Genomic DNA, 25887 nt, shown 5'->3' on the forward strand with positions numbered 1-25887 from the left:
TAATGGTTTTCTTTTCATTTTTCTCTTTTTCCAATGGTTTAGCTCTTACTTTTGATTCTTCTCTTTTTCTAATGGTGTTCTTTTTCTAATGTTTTAGCTCTTTCTTTTGATTTTTCTCTTTTTCCAATGGTTTAGCTCTTACTTTTGATTCTTCTCTTTTTCTAATGGTGTTCTTTTTCTAATGTTTTAGCTCTTACTTTTGATTCCGTAAGTGATGGCCTCTAGTGTGTGTGAGTAGTGTACTTTCAAATTTCCAACGGGGCCCAATAATAATACTCAAAGCTTCTGAGAAACACATAATTAATTTGCACTATCTCTATATTATCTTAAAGAAGAGTTACAGAGCTGCCACGAGGCAAGAATTTGGAAGTTCGAGAAAGAGAGGAGGAATTTTGAGTAGAATTTGATTTTGGAAGCCTCAAAAGACGCGCTTGGCACAGGTTCCCAATTAGTATTAGACAAGAGCGAACAGAAAAGAAAAAGCGTTCCATTGTGTCGATGGAAAGATAGGGCAGTAAGGTTGGTGGGGTGACGGGTCTTCAAGGTAGGTGGTCAGAAAGTGTAAGATGTGGTTGTCTAGCCCCCCTTACCACATGTTCAACGTAGAGCAGTGTAACGAAGAAGAAAACGAGAAACACAGAGGCAAAAATACGTGTGGTTCCTTCTCTCAGCTGCCACTGTACTGTTCAAACTCAACCGGCGCCAAAGTCAGCCAATGTCAAGGAATTTTCAATGCAGCGTAGGGACGCGCACACCTTTACGACATATTTGGCCGGTGTTGTTGAGGGCCTTACTTACAAGTCAAGGACTTCCCGTCCTTAGGTATGCATTGGACAACTGGCGGCCCCTCCGCTGCTTATTATATAACGTACAAGCAGCAGCAAGGGAATTCCAGCCATCACACGTGAAACACTTGCGAGCACGCGAGCGAGCGCGCGCGCGCGCACACACACACACAATGCCTGGCCTTCCCTTGCCTCATATTGGCTTTGAGCCCACTATCGTCAGATTCGAGAAAATCACCGCGAATGCAGCTCAAATTCAAGAATTAGTGCTCAATTCTATACTGGAAGAGAACGCTTCTTGCGAGTATCTCCGTAATTTCCGATTGCCCAACGGACACATTGATCCCCTCACTTTCAGAAGGTGTGTGCCTATGGTCACTCACGCTGACTTGAAGCCTTACATACAGAGGATCGTGGATGGTGAAATCTCCTCCATTCTTACGGCGTCTCCCATCGATGCCATCTGCTTAAGGTTTATCTGAGTATAGCTTGACATTCCATTCAAAATCTAATCTTATCGATCGTATTGCTCTGTAATTCACTCATATGATCAGTAAAAAAACATACCAAAGTGAGTTTATATCTACCATGAATTAATGAGATTCAGCTACTGCACTGATCTGTTCAGCTCCGGAACTACTGATGCACGAGAGAAATACCTTCCTTACCACGAAGGCTTGAAGGCAGGTACCTTGGAGGTGGCTAGCATTGCTGCTGCATTCCGAGATCGGTGAGTTGAGACTTGCAATATTAAAGTAGCTTACCTGTAGATCGTATATATAATTGCTTGTTCGACTCATGATACCTCTTGCATATAGCGCGTGTGTATGATCAGTTTCTGCTGTTTTTCTTTCTCTTCCTTCCTGTGGATCCCTATTCCACACTATTGCTTTGATGTGCTCGACAATCCTCCAATTTTTTATTTATTTTTTAATAATTCATTGTGGCTAATTACACAATCCATATGCAGCGTGTATCCAACCGCACCAGGAGCTCGAATACTGGAGTTCCTATTTTGTGGGAAATTCTCCACTACAAAAGGAGGATTAAAGGCTGGGACTGCAACAACGCACATGATTAGGAGTGATGCCTTTAAATTGAGGCAAAAGCGCAATGGCGTGAGGCCATGCAGTCCAGACGAGGTGGTGTTTGGCTCAGATTGCTGGCAGTCAATGTATTGCCATTTACTGTGTGGCCTTCTGTACAGTCAAGAAGTGGAGGTGTTAAGCTCACCTTTTGCATATACATTAGTGGAGGCTTTGAGAACCTTGGAGAATGAGTGGCAAGACCTTTGCGAAGACATTAGGGTTGGGAAATTGAACCCTAAAATCACAGATAATTCACTGATGGTTGCAATGGGCGATGTAGTAAGGCCTGATCCTAAGCTAGCAGAGGTGATCTCGTTGAAGTGCAGAGAGTTGATGGTGGGAGATTGGAATGGGGTGATAGAGGTGCTGTGGCCCCGGTGTAAATATGTGCTTTCGATAATGACGGGGGCGATGGAGGCCTATGTGGAGAAGCTGCGGCATTATGCGGGCTCCAAGGTGCCCTTGGTTAGCGCTGACTATGCTGCCACAGAGGGTTGGATTGGAGTGAATGTAAACCCAAGGTCAAGCCGCCCCAGCAACGTTTCTTTCACTATTGTTCCCAGCTTGGCCTTCTTCGAGTTTATTCCCTTGCACAGATCTAGATCGAGCACCACCAGGAAGTCCATGAGCGCCATTGACGACGTCCCTGCCGTTGCAGCTATTAGTGGCCCCTCTTCAACTGCCGCGTACGAGGAGGGCTCCCCTGTTGGCCTGACTGAAGTTAAAGTTGGCCAAGAGTACGAGATCGTCATGACAACCGCATGGGGTAAGCAAGCCGCCTCCTTTCTTGATCATTAATCGTTGGTGGATGACGAAATAATCACATGCCTGGGTTGCGGCATCGGTACGCCGTGGGCGGGAATCAAGCATTAACCGGCCGCCAACGTTTGAAATTAGTTGACTGATCACCCATTAACTATTTGCTTGCGCAGGACTCTATAGGTATCGCCTCGGGGACGTGTTGAGGGTGACGGGCTTCTACAATGCATGCCCACAGTTTGCCTATGTGTGCAGGAAGAATGTGGTGCTCAACATAAACATCGACAAAAACACAGAGAAGGACTTGAAAGTGGTGGTGAGCCGGGCGGCCAAGCGGCTCAGAGAGGTGAGTGGGAGGGCCATTGAGTTGGTAGACTACACAAGCTACGCGGACCAAAAGACAGCCCCCGGACACTATGTCATCTTCTGGGAGGTGCGTGGCGGCCGTAACAGGGCATGTGCGCACGACCCACATGAACAACAACAACAGCAACAACGTGGAGAGGATAATGCTCTTGAAGACACCCAGCTTCAGCAATGGCTTGCAGAATGTGCCACCCTCATGGACTGTGCGTTTGTTGAGCCTGGCTACGTCACCTCTCGCAAAATGAGTACAATTGGCGCCCTCGAGCTCTGTGTGGTCCGTCCTGGAACCTTCTCAATGCTTCTAGATCGCTTCTTATCCAAAGGGGCGGCCATCACGCAATATAAAACACCTCGTTGCATTGTCTCTTCGGATATCCTCTCCATTCTCCGTGATAGCACCTCCGTGACCCTTTTTAGCTCAGCCACCTTCCACTAGCCAACCACCTCCTTGACCTTCTGAGTTCTAGTTCTCATTTGAGGCTAATTTTATCCACAGGTCCTCCCCCTGTGGTTTGATCTATGTACAAAAAGGGAGATTCGCTACCTAAAAAAGGTCACGAGGCACATGTCTACTACCTTATTATCACATTATTGCAAATGGTACTTCACTGTGTGTAAATACAATCGATTTCTCTTCTCCTAACATTTGGATTGTTGTCAATCCGAAATTTCAAATATGCAACATAATGCCCGATTAAGGTATTGATTACAGCTAGGGTTCAACCATCGACCATGCATAGTAGTTTGGGGTCATCATGTCTATGCCCTTGCTTCTTGGTCCCCTACTTGAAAAAATAATCCCTTTTGATCCGCGAATGCTATTTACAATCCGTCTCCACATGTATTTTTTTCTCAATGTAGCAAAATTTCCCATGGAGGCGGAATGTCAATGCCTTGTGCTGATCAATAGATGTGAAAATCTGTACGATATAATTGCAGGTATTTTGGGCTACCCAGCTCACTGGCTGCTTGGCCAAGCAGGTTAGGTAAGTCTAAGAAGGCACCGTGCCTCATGGTTGTGACTAGTTTTCAAAGATCTAGTAGATGCTTAGGTGTTGTGATACATCCTTTGTTTAAGGGTTGTAGAAGGAGATTAAGACCAAGGAGAAAGTACACAAAGCTGGATCCAATAGCATAAGCTAAGGCTTGCAAAGGACCAACACTCATCCGAGGATAGTTTCCTTTCTTTCTCGCCTTTCCTTGCTCTTGCTCTTTCTCAAAGGCCTCGTACTTCTATTCAAAGACTGAGTGCTCTTCTCGCAAAGCATTTCTTGCATCCAAGGCCCAATGCACATCATCAAAGGATTGTGCCTTTTCTTTAATGCTAGCTGCTTAGCAAAAGAGAGATCTCCTTTTCTGGGTGTTGTTCGTGATCTCATTTTGGTAAGAAAAAAGAGAAATCCAGGGGAGCCAGGGTGAAAGAGAATCAAGCTGCATTATCCGACCCTACAGTAGTGAGAAAAAGTGCATGAGGGAGGAAGAGTAAGGTGGTCGCCGAGATGAGACTCGGCCTGGCCACGATGCCTCTGAGTGGTAGCCTTGTTGATGTTTGCACTCCCACAAGATCTTGGCATGCTCATTGGCCACCCACTTCCACCGCATTACATGCTCCCACATCTCCAAACATGCCTCAGACGAGACAGATAAAGAGAGACACAGGGGAACACAATGGGAAAGACACCATAGAATCCACCAATACTTGCAATGTTTAATTTTTTCCATCACAACCTTTAAAAAATCTAAGTCAAATCACCTTAGAACTTTTGCCAGCATTTGAATTCACTTCCATTGATTTTCTTTTTATACTCATTGTAGGCCCCTATTTGAACTGCATCCTCCCCCCTGGTAATCTATCCTAATTAACATCCCCCTGCCTAACTACAACCTTTACTTTCAATCAAATAATCCCCAATTGCACCTCTCCTCTCCTCTCCCTTATGGTTCAGCCCAATGTTCTTTCTCATCCATCCAAAAAGGAAAAGAAAGAGCGTACTCAATTTCTCATGTGTGTGTGTGTGTGTGTGAGAGAGAGAGAGTGAGAGAGGAGAGAGAGAGAGAGAGAAAGAGAGAGTATTGAAAAAAAAGGGCTCATAAGACAAATTGCCCTTTGAGGGTAATTTTGTGGCCATCACTTTAAAATAGAAGAATAAATTTCAACACAACCACCTCTAATACTTGAAATAGAAGGGGACGACATGGATGAACCACCTTCTACTTCAACAAATGAGGCTACACCCATTGACGAAGATGCAGATGGAGAGGTATTTCTAGAAATAGATGTATTTGGAGCCATGGATCTAGTTGAGGATGAGAGAGTCGATGATGAGCTATAACATCTTATTTCATTTTTATTTGCCAAGCAATACTCGGTTTTTGTCATAGCTTTCTTGTTTGGGACTATTAATGAGGATTTAGGAGACAATTGTCATAATTTCTTCTAAATATTACTACATATATTCTTGTATTTGGGATCATTAGTGCAAGATTTGGTAAAAAAATATTGGTTTTTTATTTTTTATAACTATTATTACATATCTTTGTATTTATTTGAAAAGTAACTAAAAACTGTTTTGATAAGGACTATGAGAACCAAAAACACTTGAAATTTTTTTAGAGGTCACAAAAAAAAACAAAAAAAGTAAATTTTCAATGCTATTTTCGATCAGTATTTCGATGCCTATTTTGACATAATCATGGAGGTTTTTCGACCTTTATTTGAACGATGTTTATTTCGATGTTCAGTTTTGTGACATTTATTTTGACGCTCATTTTGATGATGCGGCCACAGTCAAAACTAGGCGTCGGGAATAAAAGATCTTGTAGTAGTGTATTGCAATAACAACTCTTAAATTCTAACCTTAGTTTTTATTTCTCTCTTTATTTAATATTTCACTTTAAATTAAGTAGTTTATCTTTTGTATGCATAGAAAGTATAAAGGTTCACATGTCTTTGGAGTGTTAAATTTCTTTTTCCAGATAATTGTATCCACACTATAACAATGAGAAATGTATTCTTTACCATTCTTCTCATCATAAATATTTGTTAGTTCTTTAGTTTCAGTTATGGCAGATTTATCACAACACTCCACAATTCAAGAAAAAATTGACTCGATTTGCGCGAGTTGTTATATACAGAACAGAAACTTTGATAGAAATTCCGAAAGAAACTTTTTAAATGATTGAGCAGAAGTAGTAAAAAAAGAACTAAAAAAAGGTAATGACAACAATTGTAGCTCCATTATAAAATAACAAGTCCAAGAAGTCTATCTTTACATGCTACAGATTTCATAAAATAGGACATTCTGCTAAAGATTGTCGGCAGCACGAGAAAAAGAAGAAAAAGTTCTCATATACTCTCAATGAATTGATGACAAAAATCTCAGGTGAGGGTATCATCACCAATACACTATCCACGATGGAGGTATGTGCTGATTTCATTTCTACTATCTAAAGACCTTAAATAGTAAACGTGAGCAGCTAACAAAGTACAAAAATATCTTGTAGTAAATACCACGACCAAAATACCAAAACTATTAGTTATCCTGCAAAATCCAAAATATTGAAAGGAAAACCTTCCCGATAATTGCTCACTCCAAATCACTGTCATCATGTCCTAGCCATACCCAGCTTACAAGAACAAGCTTATACGCAAATTTTGGTTATTTTTGGTTAAAAAGCGACGACCTTTAAACCTTAATAATGTATGACCGGGCATCCGATTGACCAACGGTCTGCACCCCAACAACCAGGGGAACATCTCGGACAAAAAAAAAAAATCGCCCCCCCAGGCGGTCTGGCACGCAAATCGAGGTCGGCGCCCCAAATTTGGAGACCTCGCCCCAAAAAAGGGACCGTACACACTTACTAGAGTGCGCGTATGATGGCCGCACAAGAACCAAAGGTCGATGCCCCCCCATGCCGCCTCTCTGACCAGATAAGGTACATGCGTACCACTCCTTTCCCTATTAACCTGCACCGTACCTTTGCCCTAGAGCCATGGAGGCCACTAACCCATAGCCTTTGCTGGCACACCGTACCTTTGCCCTAGAGCCATGGAGGCCACTAACCCATAGCCTTTGCTGGCACACCGTCCTTTCGACTCTGCCTTGCGCAGCGCCCACACCCGTACCCCACAGCTATATAAACCCCTGGGGTGCTCCATGGGCAGTACGCAATTCTGTGTAGCATATACTCTGTCGTGTCGCTGTCTATATCGCCATCTATCCGTGCACAGTGTACTTGTTGCAGTGCAGCCGCCCCTTGCTGCCGCCCCTCTCTCAACACCCCCTCATTTGCCACTTTTCAGATAAGACAACTTTCCTCTACTCCACCCTTGTTTAGAAGGTAGTGTCCTTAACTCTTCTCCCCCCCCCTCGCGTGTGAAGAGAGTTACAGTAGCACCCTTCTTTCCTTCAACAAAAAGTTTTTGTTAAGGACATCTCACAAATTACTCTTCTTCCTCCCCCTCCCCCCCCCCCCCCCCCCGCATGTGAAGAGACTTACAATAGCACCCTTCTCCCTTCAACAAAACGTTTTTGTTAAGGACATCACAGAAATTCCCCCCCCCATTTGCGTGGACTTTAGCAAGAGCTTTTGGCCTTAGAGAGGGTTCATGTGTTGTGGTCTTTTGCTCATATGGTGAGCAAAGGATCTCGGAATTGAGATCCGACTGGAGCATTTCGACCGCGACAACGAGCCCTACAAGGTGACGTCCAAGATGGCACCATTCCCGAAACGCCAGAATATTGCCTCGGGAGGAGCGCGCAACAATGAGATTAGAGAAGATGATCCTAATGTGGCCCCAACCCTCCTGTTACAAGCTCCTCAAGGAAATGGTGTCCAGGTTAGCTTGGTTATAATATTAGTGCTAATAAATGTGTATCTTTTCCTTTTAAAATAATGAAATAAAATTGTATGAAGCTATGACTTGAAGTGGTGCGGTATTCAATGAATTGTATTGAAATTGTTATCTTTAAGAGAAAGAGTGCAAGTTTTTCTTAGCTTCGATGCTAACTCCGTTCCATGCTTGTGTAATCGGGTGACGTCGTGGTATCCCTCATACCATTGGGAGAATAAGGCTTGCTGATTGAGGTGAGAGATTATGATGCTGTCTAGTTCTGAGGGCCCAAGCTTGTGCGGTGAATAAGCCCACCCTAGTGCGCAGACATCCCTCTGAGGGGCGAAAGGATCGAGCCACAGAGCCTGAGAGGGTGATAGGCAGGCTTGAGTCCTCGCCAGCGCGGGTGACGATGAGGTGTATGGTCCCATAGGGTTTTGCCCACCAGCATGTAGAGGCTAGAAGGCCGAATTTGAGATCATCGGCAGTATAAAGGAAAAGAATAAGAGAGCGGGTTTGGCTTGTATGGAATTGATTCATGTATAAACTTTTTTTTATAAATCTTGTCTTTTGGCATTATTGTACTGTGAAAAAAGGCTGTTTTGACAAACCTTGTGAAAAGGGCCTTAATTAAGGAGAATGTTTATTTATGTCAAACAGTGTGGTAGAATTAATTAGAAAACAAAATTGACACGTGAGTAGGGTGGAAAGTGGGAGGATGGATTAATGCCCCGATGGCACCATCCTCCTACGGACGGGTGGACCCGATTAGTCGGGTAGCTTTCCAACAGATTAAGTGAAAGCCCTACGCTAGATAAATAGGTTCTTGAGAAATTCTATTCTAGAAGACTAGGCTAGCGGCGGCTGTGCCTTGCATGGATGAGGAAAAAAGTGTTGTCCTAGAAATCAAGACTAGTAGTTGTCCAATTTATGATTAATTACCCTATATGGGTGATTTGATTTTTAGAAGATCATGCTCCCCCTGTGCGGGATAGGACTAGGTCTTACGTATGAATCGTATCCTTGAATCTTTGCATGGTTAAGGTGTCGATGAATAGGAAATTTTTTCCAAGTTAAGACTTAGTGGACTATCTTAAGTGTTTCCCCTATTTTGGAAGGGGGGAACCTTACAATTGGTATCAGAGCCGATCTTAGCTCCTAGGACTTGCCATTTAAGGACTTAGTGGACTATCTTAAGGTTTTTCCTATTTTGGAAGGGGGGAACCTTACAATTGGTATCAGAGCCGATCTTAGCTCCTAGGACTTGCCATTTAAAGGACTATTTTACAATGTATGTTTTACCTAACATAATGCTAATTAATAAAAACATCTTACTAAAAACAAGTTGAATTGATGTTTGAATGATTGTAGGAAGAAGAAGATGCCTACTCGAAGTTTCTAGTTTTCCAATGCATCTTCGAGAGTGCTAGTCACTCCTCAAATTTTGAGTTCCATGACACCATGGTGCAGATACTAGAGAAGATGTCCCTCCCCCATTTCTCTCGTATCAAAAGAGGATGGGGTAGAGATTTCTTGCGTTGTGGGCCAAGATATTTCTTCATCCGAGCGGATTGAATTGGGAACCTTACTACCGACCTAAAGCGGCGGATTCGTTGGATTGAAAAGTTGAAGATGATCCGTTTATTTTGGTTTGTCGCGGTACTCCCAGGGCCGACACCTCTGTGTGACTATAGATGGGATTCGCATACCTCAGGAAGAGCAAAGCCCCTTGTGATGAAAGAAATGAGGACTGACAAACCTAAGCCTCAAAAGAGATCTTACCCTGAGGCAAATCCTAAAGATCAACCCTGCAAGATTCCCCTACTACAACAGAGGGTGGCAAAGCAACTCTTTTGTCCCCCCCTCGTATGCTGCTTCTTCCAGTGAAGGCCCTCTCTGTTTTGAATGCAATGAGCCGGGACACTTTAGGGCCAACTGTTCCAAGATGGCAACATCATTTCCCCAAGGTGGCAGAGGAAATCAAGGCCGTGGAACCCCTATCCAGGGTGGTTGCAAGATCAGGGTGCCCAGTTTTGTCCACTCAGGCACCCTGTAAACAGTAAAAAAATAGGCATTTGTTTACCTTTAGTGGCTAATCTCTCCTAGTAAATGAAGGAATTTCGTTTCAAGTTCTTTTGTTGGAACATAATATTCAAAGTTGGAAATATGGTTGCATAATTTGATTAAGCATTAGATAGTCAAAAGTCCTCATTTTCTTAGGTACAAAGTCAATGTGTACACCCTGTCCCAAATTTGAACTGATTCCATAAAATGCTAATATCTTTTACATATAAACTCATATGAGATTCCCACTTTGTACCTTAGATCTTCACATAATATGGAGCTTAACTTGATTTTTTGAGAAAATTTTAAGATATTTTTCTATTTTCTTTAAATATTTCAATCTCTTTAAAGTGTTATAATATACGCCACTTTTTGTACCCACAATAGCTACCACTTAAAATCCTCAATCTTGTAGATCAAAAGAGTGGGTACATACTAAGACATTAGTAGAATGTGGTGGTTAGTAAAAATTGCAAATCCAATGGTTTGATTTTTAATGATCTCTTTTTCAAAATTCTTCCAGACTATCAGAAGGCCTGCAAATATTAATAATCTAATTAGTAAAATTACATTTTTAATGTGAATCATCTAAAACCTATAGGGACTAGTGTACTTGTAATGGTGCATCTATGGAAAAATAAATTGGATCACTCAAAGTATGGAAAGATCATTTGTTTATCATTTCATCATATTTTTTTATTAATTTTAATTAATTAGACTAATTTATATTAATTTAAGTTATATTGGGTTAATTTAAGGGCAAGCGTATTTTCTATTATTTGCTTGATCTCATTTTAAGTACCTTGCTCCCCAAAATTTTCTCTCCAAGCATTGTCCCAGTCCAAGAATGCTTATCTCCTCTAAATTTCTCTGACCTGACCATAAGAGTTGAGGCATCCAGGATAATGCTCGAAGAGATGGAGGAACAAACCAAGGCAATCCAAAAGGATATTAAAGCTGCTCAAGATTTGCAAAAGCATTGTGCTGACACCAAGAGGTCTGAAAGGATCTTCAAGGAAGGAGACAAAGTTCTTCTCTACGAGTACGACCCAAACAAAGTTCTCTATCACTTGGGAAATATAAGAAGCTCATCCCTAGGTATTGTGGTCCCTATATAGTTATCAAGTGTCTAGGTAAAAGTGCCTATAAACTCCAGCTCCCTGCCCATATCAAAGTCCACAATGTATTTCATGTAAGTTTGTTAAAACCTTATGTACCCAGTCTCGATCATATTCTTGATGATGAACAAGTTGTAATCCCTACTCAAGGAGTCCTTGAATTACAGCCCATTAGGATCATAGATTCTAGGGAAAGGCAACTCCGAAATACAACCCAGTATAGGATCATATCCACAATGGAGGTATGTGTTGATTTCATTTCGCAAATGGTTCACATTTGTTTTTTCATTTATTTTATCATTTCTACTATCTAAAGACCTTAAATTGTAAACCCTACCAGACCATACATTCACCATTAAGATTAGATCAAATTGGGAAAACTAAAGAAGTATTTAGATCCCATCTATACTTTTGCCATAAAATTTTGTAAAGAAATTCATTAGCCTCTAATTCATTTCTCAAGTAAGAATAGATTTTAGCATGAGAATAGATTTTAGCATGCATACTTTAAATATTTTTCCTACTTGAGCTATTCATTATTAATATTTCAATTAAAAATTTAAATTTACTTAAATAAATTTAAGATAAAGAAAATTTGTATTGAAATTTAAGTTTCAGAGGGAACTCACCTCTATGTCTCAAACTTCTATTCTGAAGGAGTGATATGTGGAGTTAATCTAGTGGTATGGGACATCAAATTTATTTCATATACTTACAATAGACACATTTATGTGTTCTATCTTTTACCTTCTTTGTGTGTTTGTGCAATGCACCTATGTTGTATGGGACAGACTCGTTTCATATATGTTCATTTCATTGGTTCATTGCATAGATGCGTTATGTGTTTATTAAATTTTTCCCAATGGTTTTTTCATGCCTATCGTGACCTCATCCAATCTTACTTTCAAACATATGCCAGTTGATATAATGCAATTGAGGATGGTTACTATTCCAGACAGGAGACATGTTACAGTTTATATATCCGTCCTTCTGTGGATTGGGAGATGCCTAATTACCGCTATGTTTGTAGCATGGCACATGGCACTTGTGTGATTCTGAATATTCCATGTGTAGGGGACATATGAATTTAAGGAAGGCTGAAACTGAGTGTTAGATTTAATGCTTATGTGTTGTTGTGTAATGTGTTTGAATGGACAAATTGACAAGATTTGTTCTTGTAAGCCGGTATGGCTAGGACATGATGACAGTGATTTGGTGTGAGTAATTATTGGGAAGGTTTTCCTTTTAGTATTTTGGATTTTGCAGGATAACTAATAATTTTGGTATTTTGGTCGTGGTATTTACTACAAGATATTTTCGTACTTTGCTAGCTGCCCATGTTTTTTATACGTGGACGTGAACCTAGCAATTTGGTTACACGTGAATTAGTCCTTTGGGAGTTTATATGTATTTTTCCTTAGTGCTTTTGATAGGAAGGATTTATTTATGCTTTTAATAAAAGAAACTCCTATTTTATGTAAAGGGCAAGCCCATGCAAGAGCATGCAACTATTTTTGGCATGTGGGCTATTTTTGTGAATAAAGACATAAATACCCAAAAAGTAGGAGTATGCTGACACTTCTTAGGGAACAAAGATTGCACCCAATAGTGTGTTGAAGGTGATGTCTATTCTACCTCATGTTTTTTTTATATTTTTGTAACATACCCATCTTCACTAATAAAGAAATGTCCATGTAATAGATGAATTTATGAGTTTTTATGGTATAAAAATCAATGATTTTATTAAATGAGGCATTTCTACTTAGAATCTTCAAATTCTGAGTCCAAATTTAGAATCTGCATGTGATTGTACCCTAATATAGGATATTACAGCATCCAAAACGGACACCGGATCAAGCTTATACGCAAATTTTGGTTATTTTTAGTTAAAAAGCGATGACCTTTAAATCTTAAAAAAATAAACGAACGGGTATCCGATTGATGGAACGGTCTACACCTCAACAACCAGGGGAACATCCTAGACAAAAAAACAAATTTGTCCCCTCCCCGGGCGGTCTGACACGCAAATCGAGGCCAGCTCCCCAAATGGGAGACCTAGCCCCAAAAAAGGGACCGTACACACTTACCAGGGTGCCCGTACGATGGTTGTACAAGAACCAAAGGTCGACTGCCCACTGTGTGGTCCACATGCTTCGCTACGTGGACACCCTGCTGCCTCTGACCAGATAAGGTACATGCGTACCACTCCTTTCTCTGTGAACCACCACCGTACCTTTTCCCCAGGGCCATGCAGGCCACTGACCCACAGCCTTTGTCAGCACACTGTCCTTTTTTATCATGCCTTGCGCAACGCCCACACTCATACCCCAGAGCTATATAAATCCCTAGGGTGCTCCATGGACAGCACGCAATTCTGTCTAGCATATACTCCCCCCTTGTTAGAAGACAATGTCCTTAACTTCTCTCTCTCTCTCTCTCTCTCTCTCTCTCCCCCCCGTGTGAAGAGACTTACAAAAGCACCCTTCTCCCCTTCAGCAAAACGTTTTTGTTAAGGACATCTCACAAATCCCCCCCCCTCATTTGCGTGGACTTTAACAAGAGGTTTTGGCCTTAGAGAGGGTTCATGCGCTGTGGTCTTTTGCTCATTTGGTGAGCAAATGATCTAGGAATTGAGATCTGATTAGAGCATTTCGACCGCAACAGCAAGCCCTACAAGGCGACGTCCAAGATGGCACCGTCGTGGAAACGCCAAAATAATGCTTCGGGAGGAGCGCACAACAATGAGATTAGAGAAGATGCTCCTAATGCGGCCCCAACCCTCCCATTACAAGCTCCTCAAGGAAATGGTGGCCAGGTTAGCTTGGTTATATTTTAAAGAAGAGTTTTTTTTGTAATATAAGTGTTAATAAATGTGTATCTTTTCCTTTTTAAATAATGAAATAAAATTGTATGAAGCTACGATTTGAAGTGATGCTGTATTCAATGAATTGTATTGAAATTGTTATCTTTAAGAGAAAGAGTGCAAGTTTTTCCTGGCTTCGACGCTAACTCTGTTCCGTGCTTGTGTAGCTGGGTGATGTCGTTAGCAAAGCCCGGGAATGGCTCAAGGTATCCCTCATACCATTGGGAGAATAAGATTCGCCGATTGAGGCGAGAGATTATGATGCTGTGTCTAGTTCTGAGGGCCCGGTCTAGTGCGGTGAATAAGTCCACCCTAGTGCATAGACATCCCTCCCGACTGAGTCGTCGCCAGTGGCCGACGATGAGGTGTCTGGTCCCGTAGGGTTTTGCCCAGCATGTAGAGGCTGGAATGCCGAATTCTAGATCATTGGCAGTAGGGTTTTTGCCCAGCATCGACTGAGTCGTCGCCAGTGGCCGACGATGAGGTGTCTGGTCCCGTAGGGTCCCGTAGGGTTTTGCCCAGCATGTAGAGGCTGGAATGCCGAATTCTAGATCATCGGCAGTATAAAGAAAAAGAATAAGAGAGTCGGTTTGGCTTGTATGGAATTGATTCATGTATAAACTTTTTTTATAAATCTTGTCTTTGGCATTATTGTACTGTGGAAAAAGGCTGTTTTAACAAACCTTGTGAAAGGGCCTTAATTAAGTAGCATGTTTATTTATGTCAAACAGTGTGGTAGAATTAATTACCAAACAAAATTGACGCGTGAGTAGGGTGAAAAGTGGGAGGATGGAAACCATCTTCCTGTACATAGAAGGATCATCCCAATTCCTCGCCATAATCAGCCCGCAACTTCACATTTTGCTCCAATGGTGTACTCATAGGCTTACACCCTGTCATGCCATACTTTGCCAACATATCCACTGCATATTAGCGCTGTACTAACCAAGTACCTGCATGATCTTTCACCACTTCAATTCCAAGGAAGTATCTCAACTCACCAAGATCTTTCATGTCAAATTGCCCACTCAAGGCTTTCTTGACATGCATCACATCTGCTCCATGATCACCTATGATAATCAAATCATCCACATAGATGACTAGTAAAACAATCCCATGCTGTGTCTTCTTCACATAGAGTGAAGAATCTGCTGTAGAAATCTGAAAACCAAGTGAGATAAGATATCTGCTCATCTTATCACTCCAAGCACGTGGTGCTTTCTTCAGACCATATAATGCCTTTTTCAACCTGCATACGTGAGTGGGATATCTAGGGTGTACATACCCTTCTGGCTGTGCCATGTACACTTCCTCTTTAGATCTCCATTCAAAAATGCATTCTTGACATCCATCTGATGCATTTCCCAACCATTAGCTGCAGCCATAGCAATGACTGCTCTCACTGTGCCCATCTTAGCCACTGGACTAAACGTCTCATCATAATCCAATCCTTGGGTCTGTGCATAACCCTTTGCTACCAATCTTGCTTTATGTCTCTCGATAGAACCATCAGATTTGCACTTCACTTTGTAAACCCATTTACATCCAATAACGTTCTTGTCCTTTGGTAATGCAACCAAGTCCCATGTATCATTATGGACCAATGCGTCCATCTCAACATCCATTGTTTTCTCCCATACATGCTCTCCAACAGCCTCTGTATAGCATGTAGGTTCCACATGCTTCACCATAGATGTCATGTATGCATAGTGCATAGCAAAATCTCTGTATGTCAATCTGTCACAACAGGATATCTGACTCTCTGGGATCTCCGCAATGCCTGCGGGTCACTCTGTACACCTGTAACTCTAGCATGTGGTGGCACATATCTATCCTGTCTAGCACCAGGTGTGCGTAAAACAGGTATGCCAAGCTCCTCATCCAAACTCTCAGAACTAGATGACTCATAACCTGTGATTCCAATTCCTTCGACTTTCTTTTTGCCTTTATCCATAGCACTACTCCCAGTGCTCACACTCTCATGCCTCAAACGTCCTGACCATGGACGTACACTGCTACTCTCAGCTTCTGCTGCTGGCCGAGACATAGTAGTAGAACTATAACTTGCTTGTGGTGGCAAGTTCACATGAACATCAGCCTCAAGTGACTCAATAACACCCTCATCTTTTGCTTTGTACCAACTAGCAAGCTCATCAAACACCACATCTCGTGAGATGACAACTTGTCTAGTTTGAGGGTTATAACATTTGTATGCCTTTCTATCCTATGCATATCCAACAAATACACATTTCTCTGCCTTAGGATCCAACTTCCTTCTTCTTTCATCAGGCACATGTACATAAGCTATGCATCCAAAAACTTTAAGATGTCCAATGTCTGGCCTGTAACCTGTAAGCCGCATCTCTGGCGTGCTTCCATGAATGGCTGCTGTAGGTGTTTTGTTCAATATATACACTGCAGTAGCACATGCTTCTGCCCAATAGTAATCTGGCATGCTCTTTTCATTGAGCATTGCCCTTGCCACTTCACATATGACTCGATTCTTTCTCTCAGCCACACCATTCTGCTGAGGTGTATACCTGCAAGTCAACTGTCTTCTTATTCCATGCTTCCTCAAGAAATGCTCAAAAGCTTTTGAGGTGTATTCACCACCTCCATCTGTCCTCAGACATTTAATCCAACAGCCATACTGCTTTTCTGCAAAAGCTTTGAAATCCATGAATTTTTCCAACACTTCACTCTTCTCTTTCAGAAAGTATATCCATGTCATCCTGCTGAAATCATCTATGAATGTAACATAGTATAAACTGCCTTTGATAGATGGGTTTTGTGCAGGACCCCATACATCACTATGTACGATCTCAAGTGGCTTTATCCTATACTTCCATGCCTGGAAGTTCTTCCTATCCAGCTTCTCACCAACAATCTGAACTGGATTATCCGACATGTTGCTCAATGCATACACCTTCCGCACACTTCAAATCTGTAAATGAGCCTTCCTCAGCTCAACCACACTCCAATGAATGTTCCAGATACTCCAAGATAGCCAACAAACTCCAAATTTGATGTAGAAAATCAACCTGTAATCATCCAAGATGAACTGACTCACTCAGTGCGGGATACCCTGAATTTACACGCCTTCCAAGGCTCCAAATCACAATGTAATGGTGCAATCAAGTATGGGCAACTTGCATTGACACCTAATCAACCTCAATGTTGAGTATCAACACCATCTGACATGTGTACATATCGATTTTTGAAAACCCCTTTCTCTGTTTTTGGAAAAACCAGAAAAACCAGTAGAAAATTTGCTCTAATTCCTTCAATATTTGTCCAAATTGGGCAACCAGGCATTCATTAGCTTAGCATTAGTGTCCATCAACTCCATGTAAGAGGAATTTGTCCAATTGTAAAACACCAAGGATTAATTGCTCAATTAAAAATGCTCTGTTTCTCTGCAACCAGTGGACAGCCTGTTTTAATCAGCTCATTCCCAGCTCAATTAAGCATCATTGACCAAACAAATCACATAGACCTCTTCTCCAAAGTATAAAGCATCCAATTGCTAAAGAATTTGTGGAAGATATCAAGCAACCAATGAGAAATCGATCTCCTCGTAGTCAAAAAACCAGAAAACTGCTCTGTTTCCTCCTCTCTGGCTGCGCCGCCTGCAATAGAGCTCTTTGGGAGTGATTGAAGTGCTATTTGATGATGGTATTGAGTGCCCAACACACCTAGGCACATGTGCAATCCACCAATGCTTTGATTTTTGCCAAATACATGCTCCAAATGCTTCAATTTTGGGCTTCTTTTTCACTGTTTTGTGAGGGCTCAAAAACCAGAGATTTTCACACTTTGAAATGCAATCAAATTGCTCCAAAATCACAATAGGGCTTGCATAAGAGTTGCCATTACATCGCTCATTGTCAGATACATATGTCTTTTGCCAGAATCACATGTATTTCCACCATACATCAATGTTGCCAAGCTTTAATGGAAAGCTTCAAAAACCAGAATTTTGCTTTGCTTTGATTTGCTCTAAAATGCTTTGTTTTTGCTTGTATCACCTGCAATCCGCTCAAGGATGTTTAGAAGACCTTACCCGGTAGGCCAAGCTCTCAGATTTGATAGTATTTGGTGTGCTCCAAGCTTCACAGCTCCAATGGCAAGCTTCACAGCTTCTCTTCACAGCTTCTTCTTCTCCCTCTTCACTCACTCACTCATAAACCCTAATAAACAGCACAAGGCTCTGATACCATGTTGAAAGAACGGTAGAGGGAGAGGAGACACACACACAAGAGCAAACCCTAATGTATATTGCAAACCCTAACCATAGAGGGAAGCCATGTCCCCACTCACACAAAGCATAATGCACTAATCCATAATCCACACAACACACAATGAGTTGTGTCCACACTCTACTAACCCTAGCTAATGTCCACACACTATGACCAGCTGGACACGCGGTCATTTATGTCTCACACATGTTCCTACCTAATCTGCCAGCACATAGCATAGCTGGCTCACACTGACATCGAGCTTGAATCTCAACATGTTATTGTCGGGGATCATGCTAAATGTCCAACCAAAGGGTCTGGAACCATCTCCTTTGTGGAAGCTACAGGAGAAGAAAAGAAGCTATCCGCCGATGTGGTCTATGTGCCCCAAATAAAGAGAAACCTGCTCTCAGTTGCTCCAATAATAGATCGTGGCCTTGAAGTACACTTCAAGAAAACACAAGAAAAGATTCTAGATGTTGACAAGAAGACAATTGGCAAAGCTGTGAGGAATAACAATTTGTAAAAGCTGAGTCCTCTTACAATTGTTGCAAACAAGGGCAGAAGCAAACTTTGGCATGAGCGATTTTATCACATCGGATTTGCTATGCTAAAGGAGATACAAAAAATGGAGATGGTTGAAAATTTACCTGCTTTTGCAAAATTTGAGGAGCCATGTGAAGCTTTAATGATGGGCAATCAACAACGAAAGACATTTCCACAAGAGAGTAGCAATCAAGCAAAGCCTCTTCTAGAGTTGGTACATGCTGATCTTTGTGGTAAGATGTCTACTATTGCATTGGGAGGATCTTCTTACTTTATGCTGTTAGTCGATGATTACAATAGGAAGATGTGGGTTTATTTCCTTTGTGATAAGGCTGAAGGTTTTGGCAAGTTTAAATAGTGGCATAAATTTTAACATCATTTCAGATGGTAAAACCGACATCACATATCCCACTATGACATGGGATACTCCTGTTAGTGAGAGCCTGCCACACAACAAGTTGGTGTAATCAAGATTGAGTCATCATCTTAGAAATTAGAGAGGAGAGATTAATAATCTTTAAATAGTCAAAGCTTTTGAGAAGCACCCGAAATTAGAGAGGAGAGATTAATAATCTTTAAATAGTCAAAGCTTTTGAGAAGCACCCGAATGCGCCTATTTGAGAGTGTAGAGAGGAGAGGTTAATAATCTTCATCAATCTCGAATCTTTTGAGAAAGCATGTAATGTACGTAAAAACCTTGCCACGGCGGGTGGCAAGACTATGTCGAGGCATCTTATAAAGATATAGATATACATACATATATATGTAAGTGCGTGCCCATGTGTTTTGAAGTAGTGCTAAAGGCATCTCATAAATATATGGTGGTGTGTGTCCCTTGTATTGAAGATTATATTAACACAAGAGGTAATGAGTAGCAAAAGCATAAAGCAAGAGAATTATTCTTTATTAGGTGATGGTCCTTATGTAGGCAACAAAACAACATAAAAGGGAGCATTGAAATAGTAACTCTATTTGACTTTTACTCGAGGTAGCTCTTGATCCAACCTTCGAACCTTTGCACAGTCTAATGTTGATGGATGATTATTTCTTATTTCTAATATCACTTTAGATGGTAAAACCGACATCACATGTCCCACTATGCAGTGGCATACTCGTGTTAGTGCCAGCCTGCCACACAAAAAGTTGGTATCATCATCAACTTGGAAATTAGAGAGGAGAGATTAATAATCTTTGAATAGTCAAAGCAGTCGAGAAGCACTCGAATGTGCATATCTGAGAGCATAGAGGAGAGGTTAATAATCTTTGAGAGCAGTCTCGAAGATTTAGAGAAAGGATGCAATGTGTGTAAAAACCTCGTCGCCGGGGGAAGCACTATGTGGAGGCATCTTATAAATATATAGATACACATAGTACATACCTACTTACATATATATGGTGGTGCGTGTGCGTGTGTGGGAAAGTAGTGCTGAAGGCGTCTTATAAATCTATGGTGGTGTGCGTCTCTTTTACTTCTAATTCCCATTAAAGACATAGGGGTTGTGCGTGTCCCTTGTATTTTCGACTCCCTTGAAAGACGTACCAATGTTATTAGGTTATGAACCACATATAACATACCGTGTACATGAATCCATTTGCTATGCACACATCGACCCGTTATATAGTAATAATACATAAAGCGAGAATATAATAATTGTAACTAGTACTCTTATATATAAGACCATGTTTTTGATGACGATATAACCAACAACAACACACACCACACCCACTATGGCATGGGATAGTAACATGAGTGAGGCTATGACACAACAATTTAACTTGATCAAGATTGAGTCATCACCTTGAGAGAGGCGTGATCAAGACATATGGCCATCTCTTGAGAGAAGCGTAGCTCTCTAAAGGCTATCCAAATTGCATGGAAAAAATAACAACCCTAAACTTACAAACCCTATAAATAGGTAAACGCATAAGAGAAGAAATAGACAAGAAAGAGATCTCTTAACTTGTGAGGCTTGTATGTGTTGAAAACCTACAAAATTAAACCAATTTAATCATAAAAAAAGTATTAAGAACAATCAAGATCTCTTGTCATATGAAGATTTACTGGAGAGCTCTCAATTAGGGAAAAAGAAGGAAAGAAAATACTCGTAATGGTTAAGATTCAATAAGAAGGGAAAAAAGAAGAAAAGAAAAACTTAAAAGAGAGGAAAGAGAAATGAAATACTCACAAGAAAACTTTTATGGAAAGCTTGTTTGCATAGGAGATAAAGTAAAAGAGTAGACATACCTTGCTTGACCTTGAGGAGGATAAGGTAGGAGAGGTAGAAGTGATAGATAGTGCATAAACATGCAAAAACAATTAGAGTACAAGCTTATTATATTCAAAAGACAAAAACTACGTGGCAACAAAAGAAGCGGCAAAAAGAGGGGCATTTCTACAATAAAGCGGCAATTTTCACTGCTATATACGCTATTGAGCAGTGATTTTTTACTACTGGACAACGATATTTTGCTCTGCTGGGCACTGATATTTCAGTGCAAAAAGCGCTGCTGAGCAACAAGAAAACGTGCAGAGCAGTGACAAAATCGCTACTCAGCATCGTTAAAACCCTCGATATTTTTATTCTAAAAACGCTACGAAAAAATGTTTGTGTTCCTAATGTGTTGTAGTGTTAGTGTCCAAAGTAAAGGGTAAACAACAATTGGTGGTCGTGAGTTTACTGTCCAAATGTCAAAAATAAAAAAGGAAACCCGTGCATTATACATCCACATTAATATCCATGGAGTGAAGATCTCAACCTTTCTTTAGAGTGAAATCATCATGATCAATATGAGGATAGAAATAATCCTCAACAAAGACTAGCCATGGGTGAAAGCAAGTATAGGTGGCCTAATTTTGTTGCTTAAAAGTACATAGTTTTTGGGTCTGAAAATGTGGGTGCTTTTGATCTAATTAGAATGTCAAAAAGCGAGGTCAAATTGTGTGAGTTGAGGTAAAATTTGTAAGCCTTAACATTTAATGATTCAATAACACGATTTGTTGTATTGCCTAATATTTTCATGTACCTGATATTTACATGTCGTTACTCACTCTCTCTCACTCTCTCTCTCTCTCTCTCCCCATTTCGTGTTCTTTCTCTTTGTATCTCGCCGTTTGTGTCCTTTCGGTGTGCCCTATCGGCATCACTTTTCTTTTCAGCTGCATCAGTTTCCATTTGTGTACTTAGAAGAGGTACATCACTGTTCTATCTTTGTTTCCATTTGTACACAACATTCTTCTCTTTAACTTTATTATTGTGCAGTGTGAAGATTCGGTGAGCTCTCGAGGGTGTGTTATTTTATACATGTGCATATACGAGTTCATGTTTAATCATGCATACACATATTTTAATTCTATGTTTATGTTTCTTTAGGATGAAAACTCTTACAAAAGGAAAGGATTCAAAGGGTAGACCTACCAAGGGAAAGAGCAGGAAACCAGACTCATCTAGCAAAATTGGACATCTTATTGGTTTTTGTGTTTGGAGCAGCTTTATTTATCAAATTTGGTTGATTTGTAAACATGTATATTTAATTTTACAATTAGGTGGACTGTACCAAGAGTGTTTTTTTCCAAGCAAACAAAGTTTTGTATGACAAAGGAAGATTTCAATCTAGAATATGGACCGAGCTTCATAGGGCAAGACCCAAATCTCCTATTTGATGATGATTTCACCGATAAGGAATGATTGTCTGTATGGCTTCTAAAGTGGTACCATAATGAGAAACACCACCTATAGGGATTGAGGCCATAGATATATGAAGAATGTGTGCTTTTGTATCACCACTACTACATGATAGCCTAATACCGGCGCTTATACCGACGTCATTAAACGGGGTCTAAAAAAGCCGCGTCATCGGTATAAACCCCGGTATCTACGTCGGAACCACAATGTCGATATTTGTGTCGGTAATACCCGATATACATACCGACGCAAATACCGGCACACATATCGACGTACATACCGGCTCACATACTGAGGCACATACTGGCTCACATACCGACGCACATACCGGCTTACATACCGATGCACATATCGACGCACATACCGACGACCATAGCAGTAATTTTTTTTGGACAGAATGGTGTTGCCTGCTACATGCTGCAGTCAACAGGACTCAACAGCAGTAAACAGACAGCACCATTCTGTCCAAAATAGAGCACAAAAGACAATCGTGCTCGTTTTTGTATTTTTCAGATAAAGAAACATTACTCATGAATATTTTGATCATATACTAATAGTTTAGAGGACTTACATTATGGTAATGCCTCCCAATTGATGGTCTCTCCTTCTGCTTCAAGCATCTCAAATAAGGCCACAAGGCCATATTTGTGAGCGTACTTCTCTTCTCGCCTACTTGGTAGGCGATTCATGACCAACTCCTACATAAACGATTAACAATTACAACTTTTAGAAATCAACATTTAGCCCACATACATACATTTAGATAAACAAAATTGCTACAAATACTTATGAATTCATGGCGCATGGTTTCATAACCACCACTCCCAAGATGAGAAGCCCCTACTGTTTGGAGTCTCATCCTTGCCGCCTCTCTTTGTTGTTGAAACCTCTCTGGTGTCTCTATGAGCTCCTGAGCTATTCCTTTCCACTCCCTATCATCCAGCCAAAGAGGTTTCTCTTTCCCCTCTCTAAATGCATCCCTCGCCTCTGACCTATGATGCCCCATCAAAATGCGAGCTGTATATTGTATCCACTCATTAGAGACGAGATTCCTAGGGTCAGATGGCTGAAACTCTTCCTTTATCTTTGTATTTATGTAATTTTTCTTCTCCTTATCTTGCTGATCCCATAAAATCATAACAGAGTTGTGAAACTATATAGTGCACAGTTGTCGAATTCGTGTCTTCATTGCCTTCCTTGCACTATTCATTATAGGTGCCCCATCCCTAATTGTGTATATCTTATTGTTGTCATGGTCATGTGCACGCCAAGGAGTGGAAGGTGAACCCATGGGTGTGCTATCAACAGATGAGAGCGAAGGATGCTCACGTGGTGGTGTCATAGCATCTGTGGCACTACCACCACAACAACCTCCCCCTGAAGACCTACTACATGAGCGACGTCTATGTGAAGAGGTGGTAGATCGAGCTGTAAGAGGAGTTGAAGGCTCTGTGGTATGAGGTGTGGGAACTGCTGTCGTACCTACAGGTGTGGGAACTGCCGTCGTGATGCCAGATGGTGAGGCAGATGTCCCTGCTCCAGAACCCCAATAAGTTTGAGCCATGGCTCTCTGCTCTGGAGTCATGGACGAGAAAAAACCATATAACTGGTCGGGACTCATGCCCTGAGATGTAGGGTTAAATGAGAAATTAGGACTGTAGTTGAGCGACAGTGAGTCATCACCCATGGCCTGTTGGACAAAAAACCATATGACAAACTTATGCGAAATGAAAATTACATGGTAAACAATGAAAGAACCATATGACAAACATTAACAATGATAAACAACAATGGTAAACCATATCACTTTGCACCTGTAGTCTATGTGTTGGGTCAGAGAATTGAGATCGTCCCTCCCCACCTTCTACTAATAAACGTCAAGTAGTGTAAGCACTAGTGATTATGACGGTAAACATTAACAATGGTAAACAATGAAAGGACCATATGACAAACATTAACTTCCCTAAACAACAATGGTAAACCATATCACTTTGCACCTTCAATGTCATAAAATCATTACAAATATGTCATAACTATTTGCATAATCATTGAGATACATCATTTTTAAAATCATTATCTATTCTATCATCCTCATTAAGATCAGTAGCCCCAAAGAGATCTACTTCTATGTACATTTCAGCATCCTCATCATTAAAAGTCCCTTGATGAAGGCTGTCCTGATCATCTATGTCCTCTTCCTCAACAGGTTTTCCAGCTTCATTGGTTTGCACCTCTTCTTCCTCAATAGATTTCCCAGCTTCATTGGTTTGCACCTCTTCATTTGGATCTTGCTCTAGTTGCTCCTCTTCATTTGCTTTCTCCTCTTCATTGTTGATATCGGCTTGTTCTTGTTGCTCCCCACCACCCTGTGAATCCACATCACCCTGTTGTAGCTCTAATTCTTCACAAATTTGCTTACTATGGGGGGCGACTTGAACCACAAATAGCCAGCGTGGATCTTTTGGATCCGCTTTTTAAAGACAACCTGCTCACAATGCTCTGGACGCATAAAAGTATCTCGCTGATCGGTCCATACCTTTGTGGAGTCCACTTGGATGAGGCCACTCTTGTCTCTACGTACAGTTGCATGTGGCCCATTTGTGATTATCTTGAACCACTTCACATCAAAGATAAACAACTCAAAACTTCTAAAGCCAACCTTTAATATGTCTTGAATGGTTCCAAAGTAATCAAGCATTCCACTAATTGTATCATCACTTGCACTTGCTCGACTTTCTTGAACAAATTGTGCTGTGACACCACAATCAAAGGTTTCTCTTCTTTGTTCTATTCGTTCTACTCGAAAATGACGTCCATGTGACCAAAAAGCCCCATATTTGTGATACTACAAATAGCACATAAAGATTGTTGATGGACAACTAATAACTGAGACATGTAGAGAAAAAAAAGAGAGACATGTAGAACTTAAACACTTACATGCCAAACGCATCCTTTTGTAAGCACCTCCTCCTCCTCTGTTATAGTTAAACCAGCACGTTTGGCTTCTAAAATTGTAGCTTCTAGCCATCTACCTGTGGGAAAGTCTGGAAGAGCTTGCAGACCTTCTGGATATGGAAGATTTCTTGTAGTGCGATTCCTTCTGAAACTTAAACGATCTTGTACTTGCTGTCGCTTGAGAGCCTCATATGTCTCAATCCACTTCTCCATTACATGCAAGTTCAAGATGCAAAATTTGTTGATTTTTTCCCACAAATTGTTATCCATCTTTCTCTTAATGCCTTGGCCTTGAGGTTCCTCACCAATGACTCGCCTGTTAGACTCTTGAGACCATAGTCGAGGTATCTCTGGATTTGATGAACTTAAATATTCAGTGATATAAACAAGGGACTCTTGTATCAGCCACCCTTCTGACATACTTCCCTCCAGGCGAGCCATTTGGCGAACAAATCCCTTTAATGTCTTTATAAACCTCTCCAAAAAGAACATCCATCTTGAATGGACTTCCAGCAACTGCAACCTCATCTACAACATGAACTAGCAGATGCATCTGCATTGTTAATAAACTTGTAGAGAGAAACT

General features: G+C 41.0%; 1 protein-coding gene across 1 annotated transcript; it reads left to right on the plus strand.

The window, feature by feature from the left end:
• Positions 1–850: 850 nt before the first annotated feature.
• Positions 851–3619, plus strand: LOC147632830 (jasmonoyl--L-amino acid synthetase JAR6-like). Its single transcript, XM_086806935.1, has 4 exons — positions 851–1257; positions 1414–1515; positions 1756–2639; positions 2806–3619. The coding sequence occupies exons 1-4, from the start codon at positions 959–961 to the stop codon at positions 3432–3434; spliced, it is 1914 nt and encodes a 637-aa protein (XP_086663061.1). The 5' UTR covers positions 851–958; the 3' UTR covers positions 3435–3619.
• Positions 3620–25887: the final 22268 nt, after the last annotated feature.

The sequence above is a fragment of the Cibotium barometz genome, chromosome 13 (assembly GCF_041138505.1).
Source record: "Cibotium barometz isolate CiBa-2024 chromosome 13, ASM4113850v1, whole genome shotgun sequence".
Classification (NCBI taxonomy): domain Eukaryota; kingdom Viridiplantae; phylum Streptophyta; class Polypodiopsida; order Cyatheales; family Cibotiaceae; genus Cibotium; species Cibotium barometz.

Excerpts from the sequence above, each read along its gene's own strand:
- LOC147632830 (XM_086806935.1), top strand. The coding sequence starts at position 959 with ATGCCTGGCCTTCCCTTGCCTCATATTGGCTTTGAGCCCACTATCGTC. Across the intron at positions 1,258-1,413 it reads ATCGATGCCATCTGCTTAAG|CTCCGGAACTACTGATGCAC; the intron begins GTTTATCTGAGT and ends TGATCTGTTCAG. Across the intron at positions 1,516-1,755 it reads GCTGCTGCATTCCGAGATCG|CGTGTATCCAACCGCACCAG; the intron begins GTGAGTTGAGAC and ends ATCCATATGCAG.